Here is a 25,433-nt window from a genome sequence, read left to right on the forward strand (position 1 = left end):
ATTTCCCCTGGGCTTCTCTTAGAGGAATGTTGCTTTAAGTAGCTGGGTTGCAATCACAGTCAACTTACCTGAAGGGTTTGTCAGCAGGCGGCAGAGTGCGCTCACGTCTATTTGGTTACTGAAGGATGAAATGGTATCTCTGACTTTCCCGTCTAGCCTGTCCTGCACCCAAGGATCACCATGCTAAACAAGAAGTTAGCACAATATGCTTACACATACAGAAACGCTGAGATATGGTGAAATTGAGATGAGGTTTCGATCTGGGGGGGGGGGAAAGGGTGGTGCACCAGCTTATCTATAAATGATTAACTCCTCCTCTAAAATGACAAGGAAGCAAATTATTCAAGCTGCAATCAAATGTTAGATAATTCATTTCGCAGGAAGCAGATGTCGAAATTGTTTACTTACTGCGCTAATCTGCCAACTCTTTACTGAAAATGACATGAATAAAGGGTTCTCCGGAATTTGGTTGAATAGTTCATTGTTCCAAGAGCAAAGACTAGTGGACATGCCAGCCGGGATATAACTACTGTACTGCAAAGGACTATCTATTTTGCATTTATGACAGGGATCGTTTCAGTGGAAAACCCACAACAGTTTGTGTATATCATATGAGTAGATGCCTCCTTACCCTGACGGTATTTTATGATGGAGGTTTTTCAATAGTTTCTCCAAGTGTCTCTGACTCATTCAAAAATGATACAGGCTGGAATTTTCAAAGGAGCTCAGGGGAAATGGACCCTCCCTTTGACCCTTCTGAAAATACCAGCCACGCTGCCCAAAATGTCAAATGCTGTACTTTGTCTCCTGAATCAACTGTGTGATGCTGTTGCAAAAAAAAGGCAAACAATGTTTTGGGGTGTATTAACAGGAGTTTGCTATGTAAGACAGAAGAGGGAATTGTTCCACTCTCCTCGGTGCTGGTGAGCACTGCTGCAGCCTCAGCTGGAGTGCTGGGTCCTGTTTTGGGCACCACACTAAGAAAAAAGAAAAGGAGTACTTGTGGCACCTTAGAGACTAACCAATCTAAGGTGCCACAAGTACTCCTTTTCTTTTTGCGAATACAGACTAACACGGCTGCTACTCTGAAACCTGACACTTTAAGAAAGAAGTGAACAAATCAGAAAGAGTCCAGAGGAGAGCAATAAAAAAGAGAGGTTTACAAAACATGAACTATGAGGGAAAGTTGAAAGAATGGGACATGTTTGGAGGAGAGAAGAGATGGCTGGGGGGTGGGGGAGGGCATGAGATCAGTCTTCAAATATGTAAAAGGTTGCTGTAAAGAGGACAATCTATTGTCCACTGAGGGTAGGACAAGAAGAAATTGACTTAGTTTACAGCAACAGAAAGATTAGGTTAGATATTGGAACAGATTACTAAGCGAGGTTGGGGAATCCCTGTCATGGGAGGCTTTTAAGAATTTATTAGGCACACCCCTGTCAGGGATGATTCAGACATACTTAATCCTGCCGCAGCACGGGGGGGTGGGGGGACTAAGTGGCCTTTTAAAGTGCCTTCTAGCCCCCACATTTCTCTGATTCTGGGTCAAATCCCGGAGTCCTGACTTGATTCCGTACTTGGGGCAAATGCTCACTGACGTCCATGGGTGTTTTGACTGAGTAACGTCTTCAGCATTTGGCACTTCTGTGCCTCTTTCTTCCTCCTCAGACTGGTTTCATTTTGGGTATTGTTGAGTTTTTAAATGAGCAGCTTATTTTCTTACCCCTTCAATCCTGGCATCTTAAGACAACATAAGAATTGTCAAAACTGAATAACCAATAGCCCTGGATCCTGTCTCCAGCAAGGAAGCAGTTTATTCAGCCAATGCTAGGTTAACCAGAAGACAATAACCCATCCACAGTGCAATGTTACACCACAGGGGCTGAGGATTCACCTTCTTGGTTGTGTTCTTTGCTTCTGCTGGTCTGGAGAACCTGTTAAAATATGCATGTGCAATGGTCTAGTTATTACTTAGTCCTGTCTTGAGTGCAGGGAACTGGACTAGATGACCTACTGAGAAGCGTAGGACTGGAAGGGACCTATGATTCTATGCTGGTGTCTGCTTGTTCCTTTCACTGCTACTTAAGAAAAGGGTTAGAACACCCAACTACTGTCAGCATTTACACTGCAGGGCTTGGACTGACCGCTAGGTCACCTGGTTCCACACTGGAACTATAGGTCACTGATAATGAAGAGTTATTACCAGAGGATGGCTGTTGGGGAAGCCTGGCTGAATGGAGTTGTGGGTGTCATTCTAGCTCCCAGTGGACCGGGATCACCATTATACAAACAAAATTCGAACTGGTACTAACTGACTCCCCTTTTCCCCCAGTTTGTCAGTCTCAGCCAAGATGTAAAAGACAGAACAGGCCTTGGAGACAGAACAACCCCCCTGCCCCTACAGGTGGTCCTTGCAAAGAAGGGTTGAAGCACCTTGGGGCAGCATTGAAGAAGTTCGCTCTGCAGCTGCCCACGCTGCTCCTACCTTATCTAGTGCCTTTCCCTGGCACCAAATTCACATGAAAATTTAAAAAGGAGACAAACCAAACCAACAAGTGGGGCAAGTCGTTTATTTAGGTCTCTTTTGCATACATCAGTTGATTGCCTTGCCTTCCCTCCAGCTGGAATTTTAGCTTTTCCAAGCGGAGTTTCTCCATTTCCATCACAGATTTAGTTTCAATCTAGTTCATCCCACGACAGGGGCTCTGCCATCTTCCGTACATCCTCGCAGACAGCAGCATACAGGCTTTGACTTCTCCAAGAGACACGCAACAGAAGGCACATCACTAAGCTAGAGAGAACTCAAACTTGATTGTGCTTTTAAATTTGATCGAAGTGCCAAAAAGCCTCGAGCAGGTTTTAACCCATGACCCCTGACTCTAAGCGCATGAGCCTCTATTGCCAAAGTTGAAAGACCAGATCCATTAATCCAGAGAGCATAACAGACCCGTGAGCCTCTACTTGACATCTACCAATGGGGGTGGGGCGTGGACAAAGAACCACATTGTGTTGGTGTAGTACATACTCTCCTGAGCCAGCGAAGTGGCTCCCACGCAGCAGAGGTTCGCAGCAGTTCAAATTCCCATATGGGCCATCACATTACAAGTTGCAGCCTACGTGGGGAATTGAACTACTGTGAACCACTGACCTGTACGGTGCATAAACACAGCAATTTGCTACACCAATGCAATTATGCTGGAGCAAAAGTCCTACTATTCACACAATGCACCAGGGAAAAATAGGGCTTGTACAAGTGCAATTGACCAGGGAGGGTCATGCTGGTGCAAGTTTCATCTCATACCGGTGCAGCACAACTCCACGGGAAGTTTCCATTGGTGTAGCTACCTCGATATAGATCCTTGAATGCAAATAAACCTATTTGCACAGCATCATGCAGTTGATTCAGGGCCTTAAGTCATGCCAATAATGTGGAATTTTCAACCCAAAGTTAAAAAAAAAAACTTTTCTTTTGTTGTTTCCCCTCCGCCCAATCTGGGGTGAGGGAGGTGTGGCAGCATCAGAATTTGCTGCTTATCTCCTCTGCTCTCTTATATGCTTACTAAGCAGTTGATAACTCCAGCAGCACAGACATTGTTGCCTCTTACCACAGCTGTAGAAATAGTCTATGTTATTTTCTCCATTACTAATGCTTCACTTCCTTCTTCTTCATCTGGTTCCGACTCTCTGGAACTCACAGCTGGAAGGACCATGTACAGTGTTGACAGAAATTAAACAATGTTTTAGAAACATGAATTAAGTCTCGCAACACCCCTGTGGCAAATATTCATCGGACCCTTTCACGGAATGGGAGAACTGAAGTGCAGAGAAATGAAGTGACTTGCCCAAAGGCACCCAGTGAGTCTACAGTGGAACTGGGAATAGAAGATTTCAAATCCTCTGATTTAAAAATCTACCCTTTATCTTCCACAAAACTATTCTTCCTCCCATGCAACCTACAGACACAGATACAAAGGAGGCCCAAGTGTATACAGTGTTACAGGTACAACTCAGGTGCTGTGGTGGATTGGGCGTCTGGATCGTGCCTCAGGTGCAGCTTTGGTCACCTCCTCTCAAGAGACACTGAAGAAAGAGGACTGTGCAAGGGTATACAATTGAATAATGGCCTACAGCCATGGTTTCCCAAAGTGACTCTGAATGCCCAACTTGTGAAACGTTAAAAGGGGCCTGGTTTGGTTTGGCTTTTATTCAGAGGGAAGGTGCGCAATATTTTTGGAAAATTAGACTCCTCCAAGACATCTCCAGTTGGACCTCTAAAAACACCAGTCACTATTTAAATTCTTGCCTAGTGATTCTGCTTGGGTAATAAGTGTCACGGGATCAGGCCTAGCCCTTCAAAAGGCTAAACTTACCTGGATGTGACTCTCAAAAAAACAAAGAGGGAGGGAGAGATGGTGAGTTACCTTTACAGATGGGTGGACGTGCATGCCACTCCTGGGAAGACGTACAATAAAGATTTTTTTCTCCAGAAAGACGGTAACCATCGGCACAAGCGTCTGTGACTTGTTTTCCCTCATCAGCTCCCCAACTAGATGCAATGCTGTTGTCAACCTTAGGACTATCTCCGCAACTTTCATCTTAAAAAGAAAAACAAAACCCAGCACAACTGGAACACAATCAGGAAGTTCTCATTCCCCTGTGTGGAGACCGAAGAGATTGTTGGCCAAAAAAAAAAAAAAAAAAATCACTTCCTGCAAGAAGGAACACGCCCCTTTACTGTGCATAGGATCTGTGCTGTAGAAAAGTAATTCTGCAGCGCTGATCAGGTTTATTTCGCAAGTGGGAATAACTCTAGGCTTTGCAGAAGCAGCCACGCCAAAGGACAGGCTGTCAAGGACTTATTGCTGAGGTTAGAATGGCTGCTCACTATATCATGCATATCTAACCACTAGCCCCTGCACTACTATATATAACCCAGTTACACTGCAGAGTGATTGGAGATCTCTCTCGTCTACATAATTGGATTTCTCAACTCGTATACTGGAGCAGTTGGAGCACAGATCTCTGAGCGCAGGGGCTACTAGCCATTTGAGGGTTCTTGTGCATATCAAAACGATGAGCTTAGCTCTGGTTATAGTGAGTTGCACTTTTCTTTCTTTCTTTTTTTTTTTTTAAAAGCCTGCCACCGTGGGAGCGGTTCCTTTATAGTCAGTTAAGTGCTCTTGCAAGGTGGTGGGTTGGGGACTGAACTCCTTTCATTGAAAGAACAGAAAAGGCACAGGCAGCAGCACTGCAGGCTTACCTGACCCTCACTCCTTAGGTGCTGCATCCTAACCGAAAAAGACCTACTCCAAGAGGCAAGATAGGATCTCACTGGCCTCTGTGCTTAGCTACTTCCTGCACCAAAGCCAACCAGAACTCATTATGGTGGTTACTATGGTATGGTCAGCTGTCCACTGAGAACTAGCCAGAGGCAACCAGATCATTTCACTCTGACCAACTATTGGATGGTAACTACTCTGGGACCAGAGCTGGATTTCAACCAACCACCTATACAGGAAAAAGCTCCCTGTCCCATTACAAAATCCCTGCGCCACATTTACACAATCAATTTTTTTTTAGACCTCAAAATAAGAGCTTTGGCGATTGGGAGGTTCAGACTGGGGTTCTTGTTTTTTCTCACTCCTTTGCTCATCATATCCATTGTGCAGGAACATTTAGCAAACAAGACAAAAGACAAAGTTTGTAATAGGGTTTGAAACGTCAAAAAAAGTTAGTAAGTTTGAGCTCCCTGAAAGCTTCTTTACAGAGCCCCTCACTGTCAGTCCCATCTTCTGTATGACAGTTTTCTTCTGCATTTCTGGTATTACTCAGAAAGTAGATTTAATGGACTTACCGAACAGAATAGGAAGCCAGGTGGCCAGAATGAAATGAAAACTTTAGCCATATCTTCATCTTTTAACTCTCTTCTTGTCCCAAAGGCTGGATTCCCAGCGTATCACACAGCAGAAGAAAAAGATCCTGTAAGATCTAGAAACAGGAGACAAAACCAGGAGCAACATTCCAGTGAAAGAAGTAGAGTTTAATAAAAGCTTCCTGGAAATGGGGTATAAAACACAGGTTAACGTATCCTTCTCCCATATCTTCTGAGAAAATCTTCTTACAAATTGCAGTTCATGCTAATTGAGATATTTAGGCACAGAAACAAAGCAAACTAGGAGCAAAAGAGCCCAGTAGCAAATGTTTAAAGAAATCAGAGGGAAAATAATTTTAAGTGGAATTGATTAAATTAGTTACCTGAGCCCAGGTTAAAAAAAAAGCAGTGAGTCTGCGTTAGTTTTCACTTTGTAGAATACCTTTTTGCATATTGGCTTATTTTGCTTAGCAAGTGTGGGCAAGCTCAGAGACTCCACTTTGCACAATAGAGGCATTGACCTCAGTCAATATTTAATCACTTGTTCATTACAGGAATCAGGTTCATGTCAAGCACAAACCACAGGTCTTCCCCTCAATTTTCAGACAGCACAGAAGATAAATAGCTGAAGAATTATTTTGTGCGGCATGTCACCTCTTGGGAGTCTGTCCGACAGACAATAGCCTCTGTGCACCTACTGTAGGGCCCAGTAGCAGGGAATAAGCTAGGTTCCATAAACACCTAGACAAACACATCCCCACTTTGGCAGGCACTGAGCATCATGCAGCTTCCTTAACCCACAGCTCTGCTTCAGGCACTTATACAGCAGCTGGTGTGGGGAGGGTGGGGGGTCAGAGGGAAGGGTAGGAGGCAGGCAAATTGTCCCATTTCTTGTATCAGAGGGGTGGCCGTGTTAGTCTGCATCCACAAAAACAACGAGGAGTCCGGTGGCACCTTAAAGACTAACAGATTTATTTGGACGAAAGCTTTCGTGGGTGAAAACCCCACTTCTTCAGATGCATCTAAAGAAGTGGTTTCAGAGTAGCAGCCATATTAACTCCTTTTCTTTTTCTAAAGAAGTGTGTGTGTGTGTATGTGTGTGGGGAGGGGGTTACCCACGAAAGCTTACGCCCAAATAAATCTGTTAGTCTTCAAGGTGCCACTGGACTCCTCATTAGAGCTCAATGCTTCCCAGCCAGGGAACTAGTGTTTCTCCCTGGCTCTTTACATATTTGTCTGCATTTTGGAGTACCTTTTCTTGGATGTTTATAATGGACTGCTTATTCCAGTCTACAACTTCAAGACCAGTGCACGGCTGCCACCTTGCCATTTCTCTAGGAATTTCACAAGTAAGTCGCTGCAGCCGGGCAGCTACCAGACATCAGGGGACTTAAGAGAGTTCCCTAAAGATCCCCTTTCGCTTTACTTAAGAGTTACTGTGTAGCTAACACCATGAGGCAGGAGGTAAAGTACACCTAGGAGCTGTGCTCTCACTATGCAGGGAGGTAGCGATACATCCTGGGGGTACAATGCCAAGTCACTCCTTCTACCAAATAAGTTCGCCTGTGCAATGCTGCTTAACTTTCTTAACCCTTCCAAATCAAACACAGAATGACATCCACAAACACGCCCACACAGGTCTTCCCAGTCTATCCCACTGCTAGAACAGCTCAGTTGAAAGTTTATGTATTTTTGGTTAATTTTTAAAATGTAAAACACACCTTGATATAAATACTCAAGGTCAGATTTTACAGTTGAAAGAAAAATATTTTTCAAAACCATTATTAGAAAACCCCCACTGACCTTCCCTCCAAGCCAACTATCTACCAGCCCACCAGCACCCTCACTCAGATGCTGGGAGGAAATCTGAGCCTTGGCTTGTGTGTGAAAATTAAATTGACTTGGGTTGTCAAACTAATGGGGAAAGTGAATTTCTGAGTCAAAGAACCCTCCACTGAGAGCTCCTGGCTGCCAGCTGCAGACGTTCAAATCTTCAGACTCACAGTGTTGTTAACTCTCATGATTTTATGTGAGTCTTGTGATACTGGTTGTTTTTCTTAAAGTCCCCTCTCCCGAAATCATGTGATTATATGAGACTCTAGGCTTTCCTAAAAAACAGTTTATAATCCTTTAGTTGTAGAGAAGAGCTTGAAAATGTGAACCCTAAATGCTTGAACACCAGAATGCAAGTAAAAAGATCCCACTGTCAATTATTTTTTAAATTATGATTTTAAGCCAATTATCATTTTTGGGGAATTATTGCACTGAGGGTAAAAGGTGTGGATGCAATAACTACTTAATGTCATTCTCAAACCTTACCAATAATTGATCCACTTTGCATAGACCAGCCTTGTCTCCTTTATACATTTTAACTGTTACTCTCTTAATGGTTTCCACAACCTCTATATATTCACAGACATTATTATGGTGTTATGAAGCCTGCATAGAACATGAACCCCAAACTGTCAATGGAAGCTTTGCCCATTACTGCAAATACTGGAGGGAAAAATCACAGGGGAAACAAGATTTGCTTTTAGAGACCCTGTATTATAAACAAGTATCAGAGGGGTAGCTGTGTTCGTCTGGATCTGTAAAAGTGGCAAAGAGTCCTGTGGCACTTTATAGATGAACAGACGTATTGGAGCATAAGCTTTCTTGGGTGAATACCCACTTCTTCAGATGCATGTAGTGGAAATTTCCAGAGGCAGGTATAAATATGCAAGCAAGAATCAGGCTAGGGATAACGAGGTTAGTTCAATCAGGGAGGATGAGGCGGCCCTCTTCTAGCAGTTGAGGTGTGCACACCAAGGGAGGAGAAACTGCTTTTGTAGTTGGCGAGCCATTCACAGTCTTTGTTTAATACTGAGCTGATGGTGTCAAATTTGCAAATGAACTGAAGCTCAGCAGTTTCTCTTTGAAGTCTGGTCCTGAAGTTTTTTTTGCTGCAGGATGGCTACGTTTAAATCTGCTATTGTGTGTCCAGGGAGGTTGAAGTGTTCTCCTACAGGTTTTTGTATATTGCCATTCCTAATATCTGATTTGTGTCCATTTATCCTTTTACGTAGGGACCGTCCAGTTTGGCCGACGTACACAGCAGAGGGGCATTGCTGGCACATGATGGCGTATATTACATTGGTGGACGTGCAGATGAATGTACCGGTGACGGTGTGACTGATCTGGTTAGGTCCTGTGATGGTGTCGCTGGTGTAGATATGTGGGTAGAGCTGGCATCGAGGTTTGTTGCATGGACTGGTTCCTGAGTTAGAGTTACTATGGTGCGGTGTGTAGTTGCTGGTGAGAATATGCTTCAGGTTGGTGGGTTGTCTGTGGGAGAGGACTGGCCTGCCTCCCAAGGCCTGTGAAAGTGAGGGATCGTTGTCCAGGATGGGTTGTAGATCACTGATGATGCGTTGGAGAGGTTTTAGCTGAGGACTGTATGTGATGGCCAGTGGAGTTCTGTTGGATTCTTTCTTGGGCTTGTCTTGCAACAGGAGGCTTCTGGGTACACGTCTGGCTCTGTTGATCCGTTTCCTTATTTCCTCATGCGGGTATCGTAGTTTTGAGAATGCTTGGTGAAGATCTGGTAGGTGTTGGTCTCTGCTTGAGGGGTTGGAGCAAGCACTGGCATGAAAACGGTGTAACTGCTTTGCTGCTTGTAACTGTTTTCTGACAGGCTTACACTGCAAAATGTAACTTTCACCACTAACAAACTTGTTCCTTAGGAACGTACTGAGGCTAGATTCAGCTCCGTTACATCGATGTGGAGTAACTCAACTGGCTCAACTGACAATGGAGTTACCTCAGATTGACATTGGTGTAACCAGCATGTTATGGTCCCCACTCGGGGTTTGGTTGGTAAGTGTTGCCTAGTGGTCATGGCCACAACCCCGGACTGCCAAGGGGGCTGTGGGGAGGGGAGCCTGGGGCCTCCCACTCTACCGGACTCCAACCCAGGGCCCTTTGGGCTACCAGTAACCTGGCAACCAAGGCTACTTGTAGCTGTCCTCCCTGGACCTCTTCCTCTCGTCTCCTGCTCTGGGGTCAGCTCAGTCCAAGGCCTTTGCCTGGCGGGGAAATCCAAATCAACAGAAACAAGAGAGAATTGCCACTGTCCAAGGCCACTGGATACTTCCCTCTTTGCTTGCCTCTGCGGAGGGTCCTCCCTTCCCTCAAGAAGGGTTCCTTTGGGCAGCTGTGTCAGCACCTTTGGGTTTCCCTCTGTTCTGCTCTGCTGGAGCTATGGGCTGCAGGTCTGCTCACCTTCAGCGCTGCTTGCCAACTGAGCTAATTTGCTGCCTTATAATTCCTCCAGCGAACGGAGCATTTGCTGCAGGTGTGGCTGAGCCCAAAACAAGCCTTTTAAGCCCTTGTTGCTCAGTGTGGGGTTTGTACACCCCATCCAACCAGGCCAGAATAGTTGTGCTTAATCTTTAAGTAGGGCTAAGATTGCGCAACCCCTCCTCATGTTGGAGCACTCACTCATATGAGTAGCACTTAATTAGGAGGTGGAATAGACAACATGAAAAATTATATCACTGGGTTCAACTCTCAGTTAATAATGAGAAAACTCTGAACTTGGCCTGCCTAACTCTGGCACCAGCCAAAATATGTACATCAGTAATGGCTTGAGGCAAGAACGCATTTGTAAGTTTAGCTGTGTCAAGAAGTATTCTTACATCTAAAAGCACATTTTATCACCCATTCTGTTATTCACCTATACCTACGTGCCGAGTATAAGAATGTCATTGTAGAAGACAGCTCAACACAACGTTGCCAGTACTAATATATTTATCAAATTATATATCCCTTTTGCAAGCGGAATTTAAGGTCAAACATTGATATACATTCATTGACAAAGATATCGACTGAACTAAAAGACAGGGGGCCACATTCTGACACATGCTTCTTAGCACATTACTCTGCAAGCAGGGGGACTACTGGCACAGTAAGGGTACCAGACCCAACTTCCTAAAACACCGATCATTAGTATTGATTAAAAAGTTACAATGTCAATACATTAGCAGCAACATTCATACATCCTGGCAGGTAAAAAAAAAAAACCAACCAGTTATCTAACGATGCAACCAAAAGCTCACCCATGATAGAAAAATAATTAACTGCACAATGTTGTGCAAAGTGATTACAGCATATTGTGTGTTGTCAAATGACAATACATTGCTATTTGCCTTTACTTTGCAGTGTTATTTTAATCCTATGAAAGCAAGTAAGCAAATGGTAGATTTGGATGAAAGCTCATGCATTTAGACAGGAAGCGACCATGGATGCAAATGTGCGACAGCCCACAAGTCTCTTCCTCCAACATGCTTTCTCTTCCTCATTTTTGTGACTGGTCTCTAACTCATTAGATAACTTTCATAAATAAAAAACAGGGGACCCTGCTCCCACAGAGGTCAAGGGCAAAACTGCACTTCAGTGAGAGAAGCCTGTAGGGTCAGGCCCATGTCAAATACTAACTTGGAGTGATTGTTTTAATTCAGAAAATGTAAGATTATGTTAGGCATCACACACGTGCACACAGTTACTTCAAAAGGGGCTTGATAAGTTGACTCCAGGAGACTGATTCTAATTCCAGGATGAGATTTGTCGTTTCAAGTGTCCATTAAGTTTTCAGCCACGTTCATGATGAAACCAAGACCTCTACATCGTTAACCCAGACTTCCTCTAGAAACGAGAAATCAAAAAAAGGTACAAATTATAACTCTGCAAAGCTGAAAGGAGATAAGCCACTGAAATCACTCTGGACAATGGTGCAGAGACCACCTAGGACTAAGTATCAAGGGTGATGCTTTCCTCGTATAAAATATAGAGCCATAACACCCCAGCAGTTTTTAAGACCATTCCTACTGATTTCAGAGGGGAGTTTTGCTGGCAGCATATTACCCATGACAACGGAAGGAACCCATTTTCTCTCCTAGGAACAAATATTTTCCACATCACAATCTTGTGCTCATTAATTCTCTCCTTCAGATACATCTCTGTTTCGAACAGTAACATCTCTGCACATGTTCCATAGTGTTCCTCCTCTAAACTTACTAGACGTAATTCTCTTCTGGGCTACGACAGCAGTAATAGAGAGTTGGAGCTTTCAAGTGTTACAGTTAAAGGATTCAGTTTTACTTGGGAAATGATAGAAGTGAACTTTGGGCATATACAGCTCAAGTCTGCACTTACTTGCACTTAGCATCATTCTTTATCACTGTGCAAAGTGGGTATAAATCAGAACATTGGCATTTCACACATGGAGCGTAGAAAAGTTTATTGGAGCATGCAATGAAAAGAAAAAAAAACAATACTGAAGCAGTTGAGTGGTTCAAAGTTACTTAATGTTATTTATCTGATCCACAAGGAAGTTTACAACACAAATATTCAAAAGCAACATTACAATATCTATTTTGCAGGCCCATATTTGCACAAAAAAACCCCCAAAAAACAACCAAGTGAAACACTTCACTGATTTTACAACTATGCTCCTTCCATACAGGAAATGTACTAATGATGTTCTGATGCAGTTTATAAAGAGAATACATTCATGTGAGCAAAACTAGCAGGTAACTTTACAGACACGCAGTTATATAAACTAAAATACAAAGGCCAAGATTTTCAAAAGCGACTAATGTATTTAGCTGCCCAACATGAGTCACTTTAAAGGGGCCTGAATTGCAGAAATTGCAGAGCACCTGCCCTTCAGACATAAGGGGCACTTCTGAAGACTGTGGGCCAATCTTGCAAATCAGTCTGGCATTTTTCTTAGGGTATAATCACCAGTGTTTTGCAGTAAAGAGAAGCGAACTAAGTCATTGATTCAATGACAAAAATCACCAAAACACATTTACTCTTTTAAAAACAAAACATTCAGAAAATCAGACATGACATATTTTTCCATGTGTGATTTACAAACAAATCACATTTGATTAAAAATAAAACTTCCTCCACCCAAAAAATCCCAAACAGAAAAAAACAAGCAACTTTTAATAACGAACCAATGTCAATATAAGATGCTAATATTCTATAAAGAACGTGTCTATAGCAACACATTCACACTGAGTTTTAATGCAAAACAAAACCATTAGGGAAAAAAAAAAGAATGTTCTAGACTAAATTCACGAAGTGTTGGACTAAATTCCATCAGTGTGATTGCACCCCCCTCCAGCAGCTTCTTCATATGGAGACTCAAGCTTAAAGTCAAATTATGGTTAGAAAATAACATTGCTAAAATGGCATTTGGGGGTGGGGGAAGGCGGCAGGTTTATTTCCTCAGGGTACAATTAATTTCTGTGCAAAGTACCAGCACAAAGGCCAGGCATAAGCAGCACGCAGGGCTTGTTTCTCGGTCCAGGGGTGAATTTCACCCTTGTTGATTAGAAATCTTATTTGCTCAATTTACAAGTGAAAAATGACAATTTACCTAGTTGCCAGTGACACAAGCTCCCACCGGGAGACTTGCTGGGACCCTTTTGTCTCTTACCTCATCCCCAGCAATACAGACTCTGCAACTGGACCTGAGCCGGATCATTCTACTGGGGCTTGCTCCTTGTGTCGTGGCAAAACTTTCCTAACTTTAGTGGGAACACGATCAGCCCCACAGTGAGGGGAGGAGAATAAAATCCATCTTGCTTTCCCGTGTGTCCATGTTTGTGTCAGTAAAGTCCACAGATGAAACGTAGAGACTCCCAGGGAGCGAACTAAGGTGGTGCCATTTCTGCATAATTATTTTGCTGACAATACCCAAAACATTCACTCATTCTAGCAACATCCACTGACATTTTGTGCATTATTGCAGCTTTGGTAGAACAGTCACAACATCACTATCATTTAAATAAAACTTTTCTGTATCTGTTATTTAAAATGTATGTTAAGATAGAGAGAATAAAAGACAAAACAAGGCACGTTACCCTGAAACCCATAACAATCATTTATCCTAAGGAATGTATGCCTATAAAATGCTGGTTACAAACAGGGAGGCTATGTAATCACAGTAAAAGTGCTAAGGAGATTCACTTTAATTACAAAGTGCAATTAAATTCAAAATCCTATTGTTAGAAGATGAGTTACAAACAGCTCCTGTGTATATCACTGTGCGGCAACTATAAGTTCTCATTGTGCCTGTAGATGCGTATTCATAACTTCTGCAGACATTCAATGGAAGTTGTTTGATTCTGAATGGACGTTTTGCTTGTCTTGATTCAACACAAAGTACAGCCCTCCCTGCTTGAAAGAGGTGTTTAAGTGACATCGGAAAACAGCAAGACCCAAGCCTGACTGTAGCGTTCCTTCTTTTGGTACCGTCTTTGAGAATGAAATATGAACGGAGTCTCTTTTATGAAACCTTAATTTTCCATTCTAACTATGTGTGTTAGATGTCTGGAAAATAATTGAACCAGCAGCCATTTTCCCTTCCATCTACAGAATACAGTTCTACATAGAGAGAGAATTGGCATAAGATTCAGAAGTGCAAAGTGTAAGTTAAGGCAGCTCAGCAAAAGACAATTTAAAAAGGAGTTTCAATACAGCTCTAAAATTAAACTGTCAAATAGGACAAGGCATCTAACTTCAGTGTCACAGGGGAAAAAAAAATGCATTTCTCTCCCATTTTTTTTTTCCTGCCAACAAAACTGAAAGACAAGTGCATTACCTATAAAAATGGAAAAGGCCACAGGATCTCTGTTCCTCAGAGCATAAAGTTGTCAGTATCAAGAAGTATTTGCAACTCTGTTGAATTGCAAACAAATTTCTATAGGGTTAAATTCTGTCTTGGATACCCTTCAGTGTGTGGGAGAGAGTGCATTAGGGTCCATGTACTGTAATAACTGGAACACCCAAGAGGAATAGTCTGGAAGAGTGGACTTTGTGTATCCCTCTTCATGGGGTATTTCTTGGCCACTGGATCCATGAAATGAAAAAAAAAAGACAAAAAACCCCCAAAAACTGACGTGTTTTAACAAAGTTAAAAAGAGAATAACTGACCATCACGGTCATCTTGACAGTTTGACATGCAATACCAGATTGAGAGGATCCCCATGAGAAAGCCTTGGAAACCAGAGGTTTTTAAAAAACTGTTTCAAGATCAGTTTTCTAATTGTAAACCAACAGTGAAAACGAGCTCCTTTATAATCCACGACAATGATATTTGGCACTTACATAGCACCTTTCATAGGATGATTTCAAAGCGCTTTATAAACATGGGCACTTTCCCCAGATTGGAAACCAAGGTGTAGGGAGATTAAGTGACGTGCTCAATACCATAAAATTAGTCAATATGGAACCCATGGAATGGAACCCATAACTTTCGACTCCCAGACCCCAATTCTAAAACATGCCTCTGGCTGCCAAGGTGGTCAACAAGGAGAGGGAGCTTTTTCGAAGGCCTTGTTCTAATGCAAACATTTTTCAGCTTCTTTTGAGAATATTCCCTTAAAGCAAAGTCACTTATTCAATGTAGCAACAATAACACTGTTGAGTATAGAAGCGTGTTCCAGGCACTGTCAAAAATCACTGCAGAGAGAGAAAGATTTCATGCCAAATGGCTACAGCTGGGCATAAAACAACTTCCTCTCCATATCCACGTGGCGGCATGCAACCACAGTGGGTGAAGCTCTCTAGGCAAAGAGTATTCAACAGCTGGCAAATAAGTAATACCACAGGCATTTAAATGGAGTCGCCACAAATGCATAGGGGAAAATGATACCACTCCCCAGAGGAGAAAGCAAAAATGCTGTGATAACATTAAAACACACCCATACAAACCCAAAGAGACACCTACTAAGAACCACAACAAACTTAAATAAAACCAAATCTCACATTGCACAGTCCATTTCACAAATAAGGTCAATAAAATGCAACATCAAACTTATAGAAGTCAATTTCACAGGTAAGATATAAACTGAAACAGCAGGTGCATCAAGAGATATTTGTATTAACATTTGCAGTGACATTCGCTCAGGCATTCAAAGCAGGGACAAGAAAGGGCCTCGTGGTCAGCAAGGTTGGTTCTGAGCAACATAGGCACAAAGGGAAGCACGGATCATTTCCTGGCCATTCTGTACAGTGTGATACTAAAGGCTTCTTGCTTGACAGCCTCACTTGGTGGCTGAGACAGAAACCAAGGACTCACAGGTGATGTTGTTTGCTGGCTCCCTGGAGAGAAGGGATAATAGACTATTTATGTCCTTTCTCACTGGATGTGAGAAAGAGAGATGCTACAGTATCCTTCAGCCCCATCCAATTCACCCTTCCAGTAGGATTATGTTAGTGAAGATTAATAATTATACTTAACACTAACATAGCACTCTTCACTGTCTAAGCACTTTACAAAGTTCACAATCCTGTGAGGGACCAAGCTTCTCCTGTAAGGTGGGAAATTAATTCAACCACTCACTTGAAGTCAATGGATGTTGAGGGTTTTCAGCACCATTTGGGACTAGGCTATAATTAAATAACCATCACAAAAACTCTGAGAGATAATACTTGCCTATCATATATGGGAGACTGAGGCAGACAGGGTAAGAGACTTGCCCAAGGCCTCAGAGAGTTGGTGTCCCAGCAGGAATTAAAACTCGAGAAGTTCCTGGCTCAGGCTACTAGACTTCTGGCAGAAATTTATTAAAGTCTTCATGTAAATGGTTCTGAAGTCCTGCTGACTAGCGCTACATCATGCCATCCACCCTTGTGCGTAACTCGCCCTTTATTCTTCTTGGTAGGGAATTCCTAACACGGATCAACAAGACTACAGCTACTAGCATCTTGTGCTGTAGACAGACACCTCGGGCCAAAATCTCCCCTGGTGTAATTCCACTGAATTATTTCTATGGGGTTACACCCAGAACGTATTTGGGGCTTGATAAACTATTCATCTATCCCAGTAATCTTGCTGATCTGGGGTGAAATTCACCCCTCTGCAGATGGCCAGCATGAAGCCTATGCACCATTAAATTCAATTTCAACCTTCACGCTGGCCTCTGCAGATGATGAATTTCACCAATGATAAATAGATTCTCCACCAACAATGGCCTCTCTTTGATTTACTGGACTATTATGTGACAAATTATTTCCTTCTGCCCCAAGCATTCATTGTCCCCGCAAATGATTGCCATGCAATTATAATTAAGAGAATTGCTACTTACTAAACAAACCCAGAGAGAATGCATACAAGCTATGTTCAGTGATACTCACAAGCAAGCACTTCCCATTTGAAGCTGCAAAGAAAAAACAAACAGCACAGGATAGCTCATACTGCATTTTAACAAAGACTAAAAAGTAATAATATAAAAGCTGAGCAGCAAATGAGGAAAAATTGAAACAACCCCCAGAACTGCATGTGAAGCAGGGACCACTGCAGGCTTGTATAAGAAACAACTAACTCATACAAGCCATGGAAACTGCATCCTAAAGTACCAATGAAGTCCGGCCAGTCAATCAGCTTGTCGGCTGAACGTTCATTTAAATGGCTCTGTCCAATCCAATGTATTCCATATTGATGAGCTGCAACGTTAATGTCAGTACAGGGAGAAATGGTTTTTAAATACTAAGTTGAAAGGGATGTTTTCAGGTTTTTAAACACACTCTGTCTAGCTCAGACTTTCGAAAAAGTGACTAGACATTTTGGGTGTCTCCATTTTCATCAAGGGCCCTCTGAAAATCAGGCTCCTTTATAGTGTCTTAAAATTGGGTATCTCAAATCTGTCACTTTTGAAAATTTAGACCTGTGTTTTACTATTACCACGGTAGAATTATTAGAACTGAACTGGAGCCCAAATTGTCACCTTCCCGCTATTTTTTGCTTGTGGAAATCAGCGAAGAAACACCAGTGTGAAAGCAGAGATACTGGTGAATCAGGACCTCAGCTTTAAAAGTGCTACTTACAATTCAGTATTTATGCATGTGAAGTGCAAAAACTAAGCATCCAGCTTGGAACAACAAAAACAGACTAATTAATTTCAATTTACGAAGAGGAAGAATTACTCTTCCCCGCAACGAGATCATGCATACAGAGCTGCTGCTCAATTTCACTGGGATCAGAGGATCACTTTGTTGCATATACCTTATGACATTCGGGCAAGCAGAGAGTTCCTTAAAAATTAACCTGTCTGTCTGGAAAGGGGAATCGTATTTTAAAACAGACAAACCAGGAACTCATTGTTATTCAATGGCATTCACTCTGCAGGGAGCAGGGCATTTTATGCCTACAAGATTGCAGTTGTACCCCAATTTGCTGACTCTTAAGTAGTTTGTAATCTGAAGCTATTTTAAAGCACGGATGGTGATAAGGCATCTAAACGTCAAGATATTTCATTTGTGCGTCGCACAGGACCATTGGAAAACATGAGTAACTGTTTGGCCATTAGTTCTGCGTCTGACCGGGGGAGAGGGGTAAGGTAGAGGAGTTACCACTTGAAGACTGACTTGTAGTTTCTGCTGATCAGCCCCATCTCGAGCCTCTGGGAATAGCAGAGACCCCATTGGGTTGAGAGGCCTGCTCCCAACACTGTAATTTCGTGTGCGCTTTATTGTGTCCGGACTGGCCAGAGGCGTAAAGCTGTTTCTTCTCATCCTTACAGGGGTTTGGCTCTTTGGAAGGCTGTTCTGATTGAAAATGGAGGATAATACAAGGAATGAAAAGCAGAACCACAATCTGAAATCAAAGTTCATACCAAGATATTCCTGATGCCAGAGACACTTTCCACTTGCCATAACCAGAAGCCTAATCCTGATTCTGCTCTGCAAGCAGGCCTTCCATTCAAACCAATTGAGGTCTAATGCAAAGCCCATGGAAGTCAGTGGAACAATTCCTCTGTGCAGAGGACCAGCACAAACTTTATGCACCACTGAAGTCCTATTTTGAGAATTCACATGGTGTATGGGTGTCGTGCTAGCCCTCTGCATAGGAGTACATTTAAACTTCTGGGTGGCTACAGATTCAGGTCCCTCAACTATAAAATTTCACCTGTTACCATCTTCAAAATTATCCATTTCTAAACATTCCTTTTACTTTAGCCCCACTGCACACAGAACAGTTGAGATACTCCTTTAGTCCAGTAGCTACTGCTAAAATGCTCTCGTCACTGCACCGTAACAGATTTATGTCCCTTATCTCTGTGGGTTCAAGATTTTTTTTTAAACAGGATGCAGATAAAAAAAATTGTACTGATAGTAAAATTTCCCCAAGCGCTTGGATTTATTTTCAGAGCTGCTGTATCTTGCCACGAAAGCAAAGAATCAAACAGTAACAGTTCCTACTGTTTTCACGGAGGCAGTGCAGAGTATCACACAGGAACAATGGAGCAGCGCCAGCATAATCGGAGTGTAAATTATAACACCCCAAAATTGAACTCGCCACTGAAATTTCGCTGAATCTCCTCAAAGTGGCCATTCCAATGCAGGTGTTGCCTTTCAAGACACCTTCAAAACTTTTTGCCCCGTCTACAACTTCCAAATTTGTCAATTTATGATTGTCTTGTCATCCTGTAGCTCAATAAAAAGACAATTTAGATGCCACAAAAAGTTCAACCAGATTAGAAATAGGTATTAATGACAATCATCTTCACAGCACTTTACATACGCTTTGCGGAGCACAGAGAGGCGAAGGCCCAAGTTTTCAAAAGCATGTCTAAATGTAATGGAATCACTTCCGATTTACACCAGTCCAACCAAGCCGGATTTGGCAGCTGGCCTTTAACTCTGAGTGCTGCAGTTTTTGAGTGCTCAATGTGAACACGTAGAGCTGGATTGTCAAAAGATGGCGAACACCTGGACCCTAGCACTTGCAAATGATCAGCACCTCTGACCTATCAGGCCCCGCGTCAGCGTGTAAAGGTGGACACTCAATAACTGAAGCAACCTTTGAAAACGTCGCCGTAAGGCCTCAATCCGGCAGACACTTTAAGCATGTTTTTAAGTGCTCTGCTGAACAAGGGTAGGATGCTGAATGTGGGCCTTGTGGTGTGCTCACGTAACCCGTGGAAGGGGGCTTACGTGGGATAGTGGGGCTCGTGCTAGCACTCTAAAAATAGCTGTGTAGACAGCGTTTTGGAGTTATGGCTCAGGCTGCAGCTTGGGCTCCGAAGCCTAGGGAAGGGGTGGGGACAGCAGCCGAGTCCATTACACATTCATTGCTATTCTAACATCTGCATTTCAGTAGAGGTGCACCCGCCCACACCAGGGCTGAATTTGGCTCTCACATTGCCACTATCTTCTGTTCCCTAACATCCTGATGGCTAAGGTCCGTGTTCATATCCACTTTCTAGTCATAAGGGGTCATTCCTCACTATCTGTGCCTAAGATTCTGTGTCATAATGTCCTTATTTGCACAGAATACATAGATGTGTCTTTACTAAATTTAAGAGTATCAATATGAGGAGACCAGGGTCCAAAAAACCTCTCTAGTTGCCTCAAATAACTACATATACCTGGATCATTAGCTGAATCAATAGCAATAGAACAAATGCACTGATGATGGTGCCTTGAAGGTTTAGCCTTCCAGGCAGACCGCGGTTACAGCAGTGACCTTGACCTTTCCACAGCTTTTTAGATCTTGTGAACCAGAGTTAAAGCCAACCGAGAAGTTTATTTATGGCTTTTGTCCAATGCTGTTTTTAACTTTAGAAAAATGAGAGGTTTCAGAGTAGCAGCCATGTTAGTCTGTATTCGCAAAAAGAAAAGGAGTACTTGTGGCACCTTAGAGACTAACAAATTTATTTGAGCATAAGCTTTTGTGAGCTACAACTCACTTCATCGGATGCATTCCATGGAAAATACAGTGGGGAGATTTATGTACATCGAGAACATGAAACAATGGGTGTTACCATACACACTGTAAGAGAGTGATCACTTAAGGTGAACTATTACCAGCAGGAGAGTGGGGCGGGGGGCGGGGGGAACCTTTTGTAGTGATAATCAAGGTGGGCCATTTCCAGCAGTTGACAAGAACGTCTGAGGAACAGTGGGGGGTGGGAGAAAATAAACACGGGGAAATAGTTTTACTTTGTGTAAAGACCCATCCACTCCCAGTCTCTATTCAAGCCTAAGTTAATTGTATCCAGTTTGCAAATTAATTCCAATTCAGCAGTCTCTCATTGGAGTCTGTTTTTGAAGTTTTTTTGTTGAAGAATTGAAATTTTTAGGTCTGTAATCGAGTGACCAAAAGAGACTGAAGTGTTCTCCAACTTGTTTTTGAATGTTATAATTCTTGACGTCTGATTTGTGTCCATTTATTCTTTTACGTAGAGACAGTCCGGTTTGGCCAATGTACATGGCAGAGGGGCATTGCTGGCACATGATGGCATATATCACATTGGTAGATGTGCAGGTGAACGAGCCTCTGATAGTGTGGCTGATGTGATTAGGCCCTATGATGGTGTCCCCTGAATAGATATGTGGACACAGTTGCCAAATGGCTTTGTTGCAAGGATAGGTTCTTAGAGCAAGCTCACATTAAAGAATTATAGAATGAGCATCATAGCAACAACAATGGAGAAATGCATCATTACACATTGGGATGATCACCCTGAAGCTTAAAAAGACTGTATTGATAAACTTTGCATTACAGTTTTCCTAATATGGTTATTGAAACAGTTTTTAAAATAAATTATCTCCCATTCATGTTTGGAAACAACAAACTAAATATCTGGAAAATTTTATACCTCCAATAGTTCTTCTCAAAGAAGTTAATTATCCTTATAGGGGCAATACTTCAAAAGCAGTTTTTATAATGGCTGAAATGGATGGAAGATTTCTAGCAGGCACTCCACAGTGACTGTTCAGATTTGCAATATTATCTTTCATGCAGGCTCAAGTTGTGTAATTTGCCAACCATGAATCAAGGGCCGGGATTTTCAGTAAAGACTTACAGTACTCCCAGAAGGCTTGTCTCGATGGGTATTCACTGCTTCAACATTCAAGGTGATTGTTTCCACTTTACAGCCTTCACCAAATGAAAAGAGAAACTTCAAAAGAGGAACTAGATTTTCTTTTAAAATCAATTATTCTCAGTTAAATTACTGGCAACTGGACTCAGTTGTTTGCAGAGACAATAAATAATTCAGTTTCTTCTTTTGTAAAGAACTTGTACGTATACAGGACTTTAGATTTAATATTAATCATGGATTCTACATGAGTGTTTGATATGCAACATTTTAATTACTTTCTCCTGTAGCTTTTGCTGCAGAAGTGCAGCTAGTAAACAAGGGCAGCCTTCACACAAAGATACATGCGGTATGGATTACACTTATTGACATGAAAACTAGTTCGAGTTCAGTTCATTCCGAGGTACAAGTTCAAGTCTGGAGGGAAAAAGTGGTTTCCTGGTCAATAAATATAATCCAGAGATAATGGGTCTCTTTTAGAAGAAACTGGTTGTTACTCATTTTATAGATATATTCTATAAAAAATATAATGTTCTCTCTCATTTTGCCTCCCCCTTATTTTCTTTTAACTTTTACAATAAATGTAGCACTCAATTTTGCATATGTATTTTGATATCAAATTGCCCAGCCAATTCAGCTAAGTGAGAAAAAGGAAAATATTTACCGTAAGCAACTGGTGTGAGCTTGAATATGGTGTGAAGGGGGCACTTCAGATATGGCAACTCATCTAAAACCAGACAAGGAGAAGTTAAACACTGCATGCATGGGCACAGTTTGGAACTATGCAGGAATTTTGTGGTTCCTCAGTTTGGCCTGGATCTTGCAAGGACTTATACACCTGCTTAACTTTAAGCCCATGAGGAGCTCCATAGGGTTCAAGAGGATGGCTCACGTGTTTAAAGTTAAAATGTGTGGGTAAGTGTTTGCAGGATCAGGGCCTTTGTTTTCTGAAAAGCAGATGTAGAAGGTAATCACCCCATAATATATTTGACATCCCCTTATCTCTTCTGGAGTCTACTGCTGCAGTCCTGAGGGACACCCTAGGATCAGCTTTGTGCACTTCCCTCCTGCTTCAACTCTTCCCCTCCCTGAATCACCAAGTCACAGGTCCGTCCAATCATTCCATCTAAGGGCACATTACTGCTGCTACTCAGTCTGCCAGGAGAGTTCCTCCCACCACAAGTTCTGATCACACTGCCTTCACAAGCGTCAGTCCCTGCCTGCCAGCTTTAAGACCAAGAGACCAGGAGCTGAACCTAACAGCTGAAATACCAGCTCCACTGAAATCAACGGGAGTTTTACCACTGACTTCAGTGGGGCCGGGATTCCTCCCAAGGTCCCTCCTGCATGGCCAGCAACACAGTCCTAACAGACAGGCTTGTACTTAGATAGGGATTTTTTCCTTTTGTTCCTCACCTGCCATCCAGTGAAAATAGCTTTCAATAGCAGATACAGACATCCCCGAAAACAGAGGCGTATAGCAAAAACCCTTAGACCCACCCACTTAGGGTATGTTTACACTGCAATTAAAAACCTGCAGCTGACCTCTGCCAGCTGACATGGGCTCACAGGGCTCCGGCTAAGGGGCTGTTTCACTGCGGTGTAGATGTTTGAGCTCGGGCTGCAATGTCTGCACCACAGTTGAAGAGTCTCTTAGCCCGAGCCTTGCGAGTCCGAGTCAACTGGCATGGGCCAGTTGTGGGTGTCTAACTGCTGTGTAGACATAGCTTCTTGCAGCCACAGAGCTCTAAGGGTGTCTGCCTGGGAAAATCTTAAAGATCGTGGCAAACACTTCAGAAATTTAAGAGTTCACCTCTGTGTCCTCGGCCATAATTTCCCTTCTCTGTGCCATCTAACCTCACTGCTGTCCAGAAATTGGCTGGGTGATGCTTTCTCTGTAAGTACTTACCTGACCCTCATTGCCACTCTACCTGAGCATCTCACAATCATGAATGGATTTTACCCTCCTCGCCCCCGTCAGGTAAAGTGGTATCACCCCCATTTCCAGATGGGAAACTGAAGCACGGGGTCAATTAAGTGACTTGCCCAATGTCCTAGAAGTGTCTGTGGCAGAGACAGGAACTGAAACCCACATCTCTCAAGTCCCAATAACAGGGCCTATCCAGACGAACCTTCCTAAACTCTCACACCCGAAGTGGCTGCATTTCAGTGGCACTGCAAGGAGAACTGTTTGTGAAGCACTTACAGATACTCCGGGCTAAAAGAGGCTTGAGAAGTGTACAGTATGATCTTACTGACATTTTTTTCCCTCAAGAAGTTCTGTTTTTGCAAAAATTAAATGAATAATGCAAGCCTCCCTTCCAGAAGCTCTGTGATGGAATCAGCAACCCCCACCCCAACACAGTGAATTTACTTTCATACCTGCGCTCTTGTCAAGGAAGTAGGCCAATAGGCACCGCATAACAGCCTGGTGGGCAATAACCAGAACACTGCCCTGACGCTCTAGCTCCATAATCACAGCCTCCAAACGCTGGACCAAGTCTTGGTACGACTAGAAATCAAGGGAAAGATTCAACAGCACAAAGATGTTTAGGGGTTTCACAAGTGTGCAGAGATACCAGAACCAAGAACAGGGCTTAAAATTGCTTCACATGAATCAAAACACAGGTTAAAAAAAATCTTAAAATATGGAAGATATAGAAGAACTGATAGCACAGGGGGAAAAAAAGCTAGATACATTTTTGGATTAGTAACTGGCCCCTAAATTTGTGGGGATAGTCAGATTTCTAGCAACATTTTCAACAGATGTAAATAAAAATAAAAATAAATAATAAATTAAATAAAATAATCATGTCTATGGCTCTCTCCCTGCAATCAGCTCCACACAGAAGGACCCCTATTTCTGCCCACAGTCCCAAGGAAATAATACAATAGCCCGAATACATTTTACAAATATGATCAAGTGGTATCACTTGCATGGCACTATAAAGGAGACAGACAGACAATCTAGTCACTGATCAGTAACCCACTGTATTACAACAAAATTTGGGATACTACCATTAGGTCTATTGCCACTTGCCACATAAATCTAATTTCATTTTATTTTTTCCCTTCTTTCCTATCTACACATACTCAGCTACATTGACAGGTTTCAGAGTAGCAGCCGTGTTAGTCTGTATTCGCAAAAGGAAAAGGAGACTAACTAATTTATTTGAGCATAAGCTTTCGTGAGCATCAGCTCACTTCCGATGAAGGGAGCTGTAGCTCACGAAAGCTTATGCTCAAATAAATTGGTTAGTCTCTAAGGTGCCACAAGTACTCCTTTTCTTTCAGCTACATTATTATTTTAAACCTGCTCACCTCTCCTCCAGGATAACGATAAAGATATTTATCTTGATCCCTCAGCACAAACTCATCTGGGTACTGAGTTTCAATTTCTTCATATGTCATCTCTTCACACACTCCCTGGTGGAAGAGGAGTTTGTTACAAGGAAATTCATTTCAATAGATTTACGCAGGGGGGAGTGGGGGGAGGATTGAACACAGAAGATTCTGTGCCTATGTAGCGAGTGTTTTACATTTCGTAAGAGACAGGAGTAATTCTAATGCAGCACTTTACACCCGAGAACCATGGAGCGGGCTTACAAACATTAACTCCTTAAGCCTCCCACCCCTCCTGAAAGGTAGGCAAGCATTAACATCCTCATTATGCAGATGCAGGC

General features: G+C 42.6%; 1 protein-coding gene across 12 annotated transcripts in view; it reads right to left on the reverse strand.

Annotated features, from left to right (window-relative positions):
- Positions 1 to 2,560: 2,560 nt before the first annotated feature.
- PFKFB2 (6-phosphofructo-2-kinase/fructose-2,6-biphosphatase 2) overlaps positions 2,561 to 25,433 on the reverse strand; it is a 35,874-nt gene continuing 13,001 nt past the window's right edge. For 2 of the 12 annotated variants that reach the window (XM_077839276.1, XM_077839275.1), the window contains exons 11-17: positions 25,072 to 25,176; positions 24,133 to 24,262; positions 22,415 to 22,477; positions 21,736 to 21,809; positions 18,278 to 18,472; positions 17,063 to 17,085; positions 12,133 to 16,027 (exon numbers count right to left, since the gene is read on the reverse strand). In XM_077839276.1, the coding sequence (XP_077695402.1) occupies positions 15,970 to 16,027; positions 17,063 to 17,085; positions 18,278 to 18,472; positions 21,736 to 21,809; positions 22,415 to 22,477; positions 24,133 to 24,262; positions 25,072 to 25,176 (648 nt within the window). In that variant the 3' untranslated portion in view covers positions 12,133 to 15,969. Of the gene's footprint in view, positions 4,596 to 5,854; positions 5,989 to 10,649; positions 11,555 to 12,064; positions 12,090 to 12,132; positions 16,028 to 17,013; positions 17,086 to 18,277; positions 18,473 to 19,896; positions 21,250 to 21,735; positions 21,810 to 22,414; positions 22,478 to 24,132; positions 24,263 to 25,071; positions 25,177 to 25,433 lie in introns of those variants that run through there. The other 10 variants (XR_013348522.1, XM_077839283.1, XM_077839279.1 and 7 more) reach the window with 10 other exon arrangements.

Source organism: Eretmochelys imbricata, chromosome 21, assembly GCF_965152235.1.
Source record: "Eretmochelys imbricata isolate rEreImb1 chromosome 21, rEreImb1.hap1, whole genome shotgun sequence".
NCBI lineage: Eukaryota > Metazoa > Chordata > Testudines > Cheloniidae > Eretmochelys > Eretmochelys imbricata.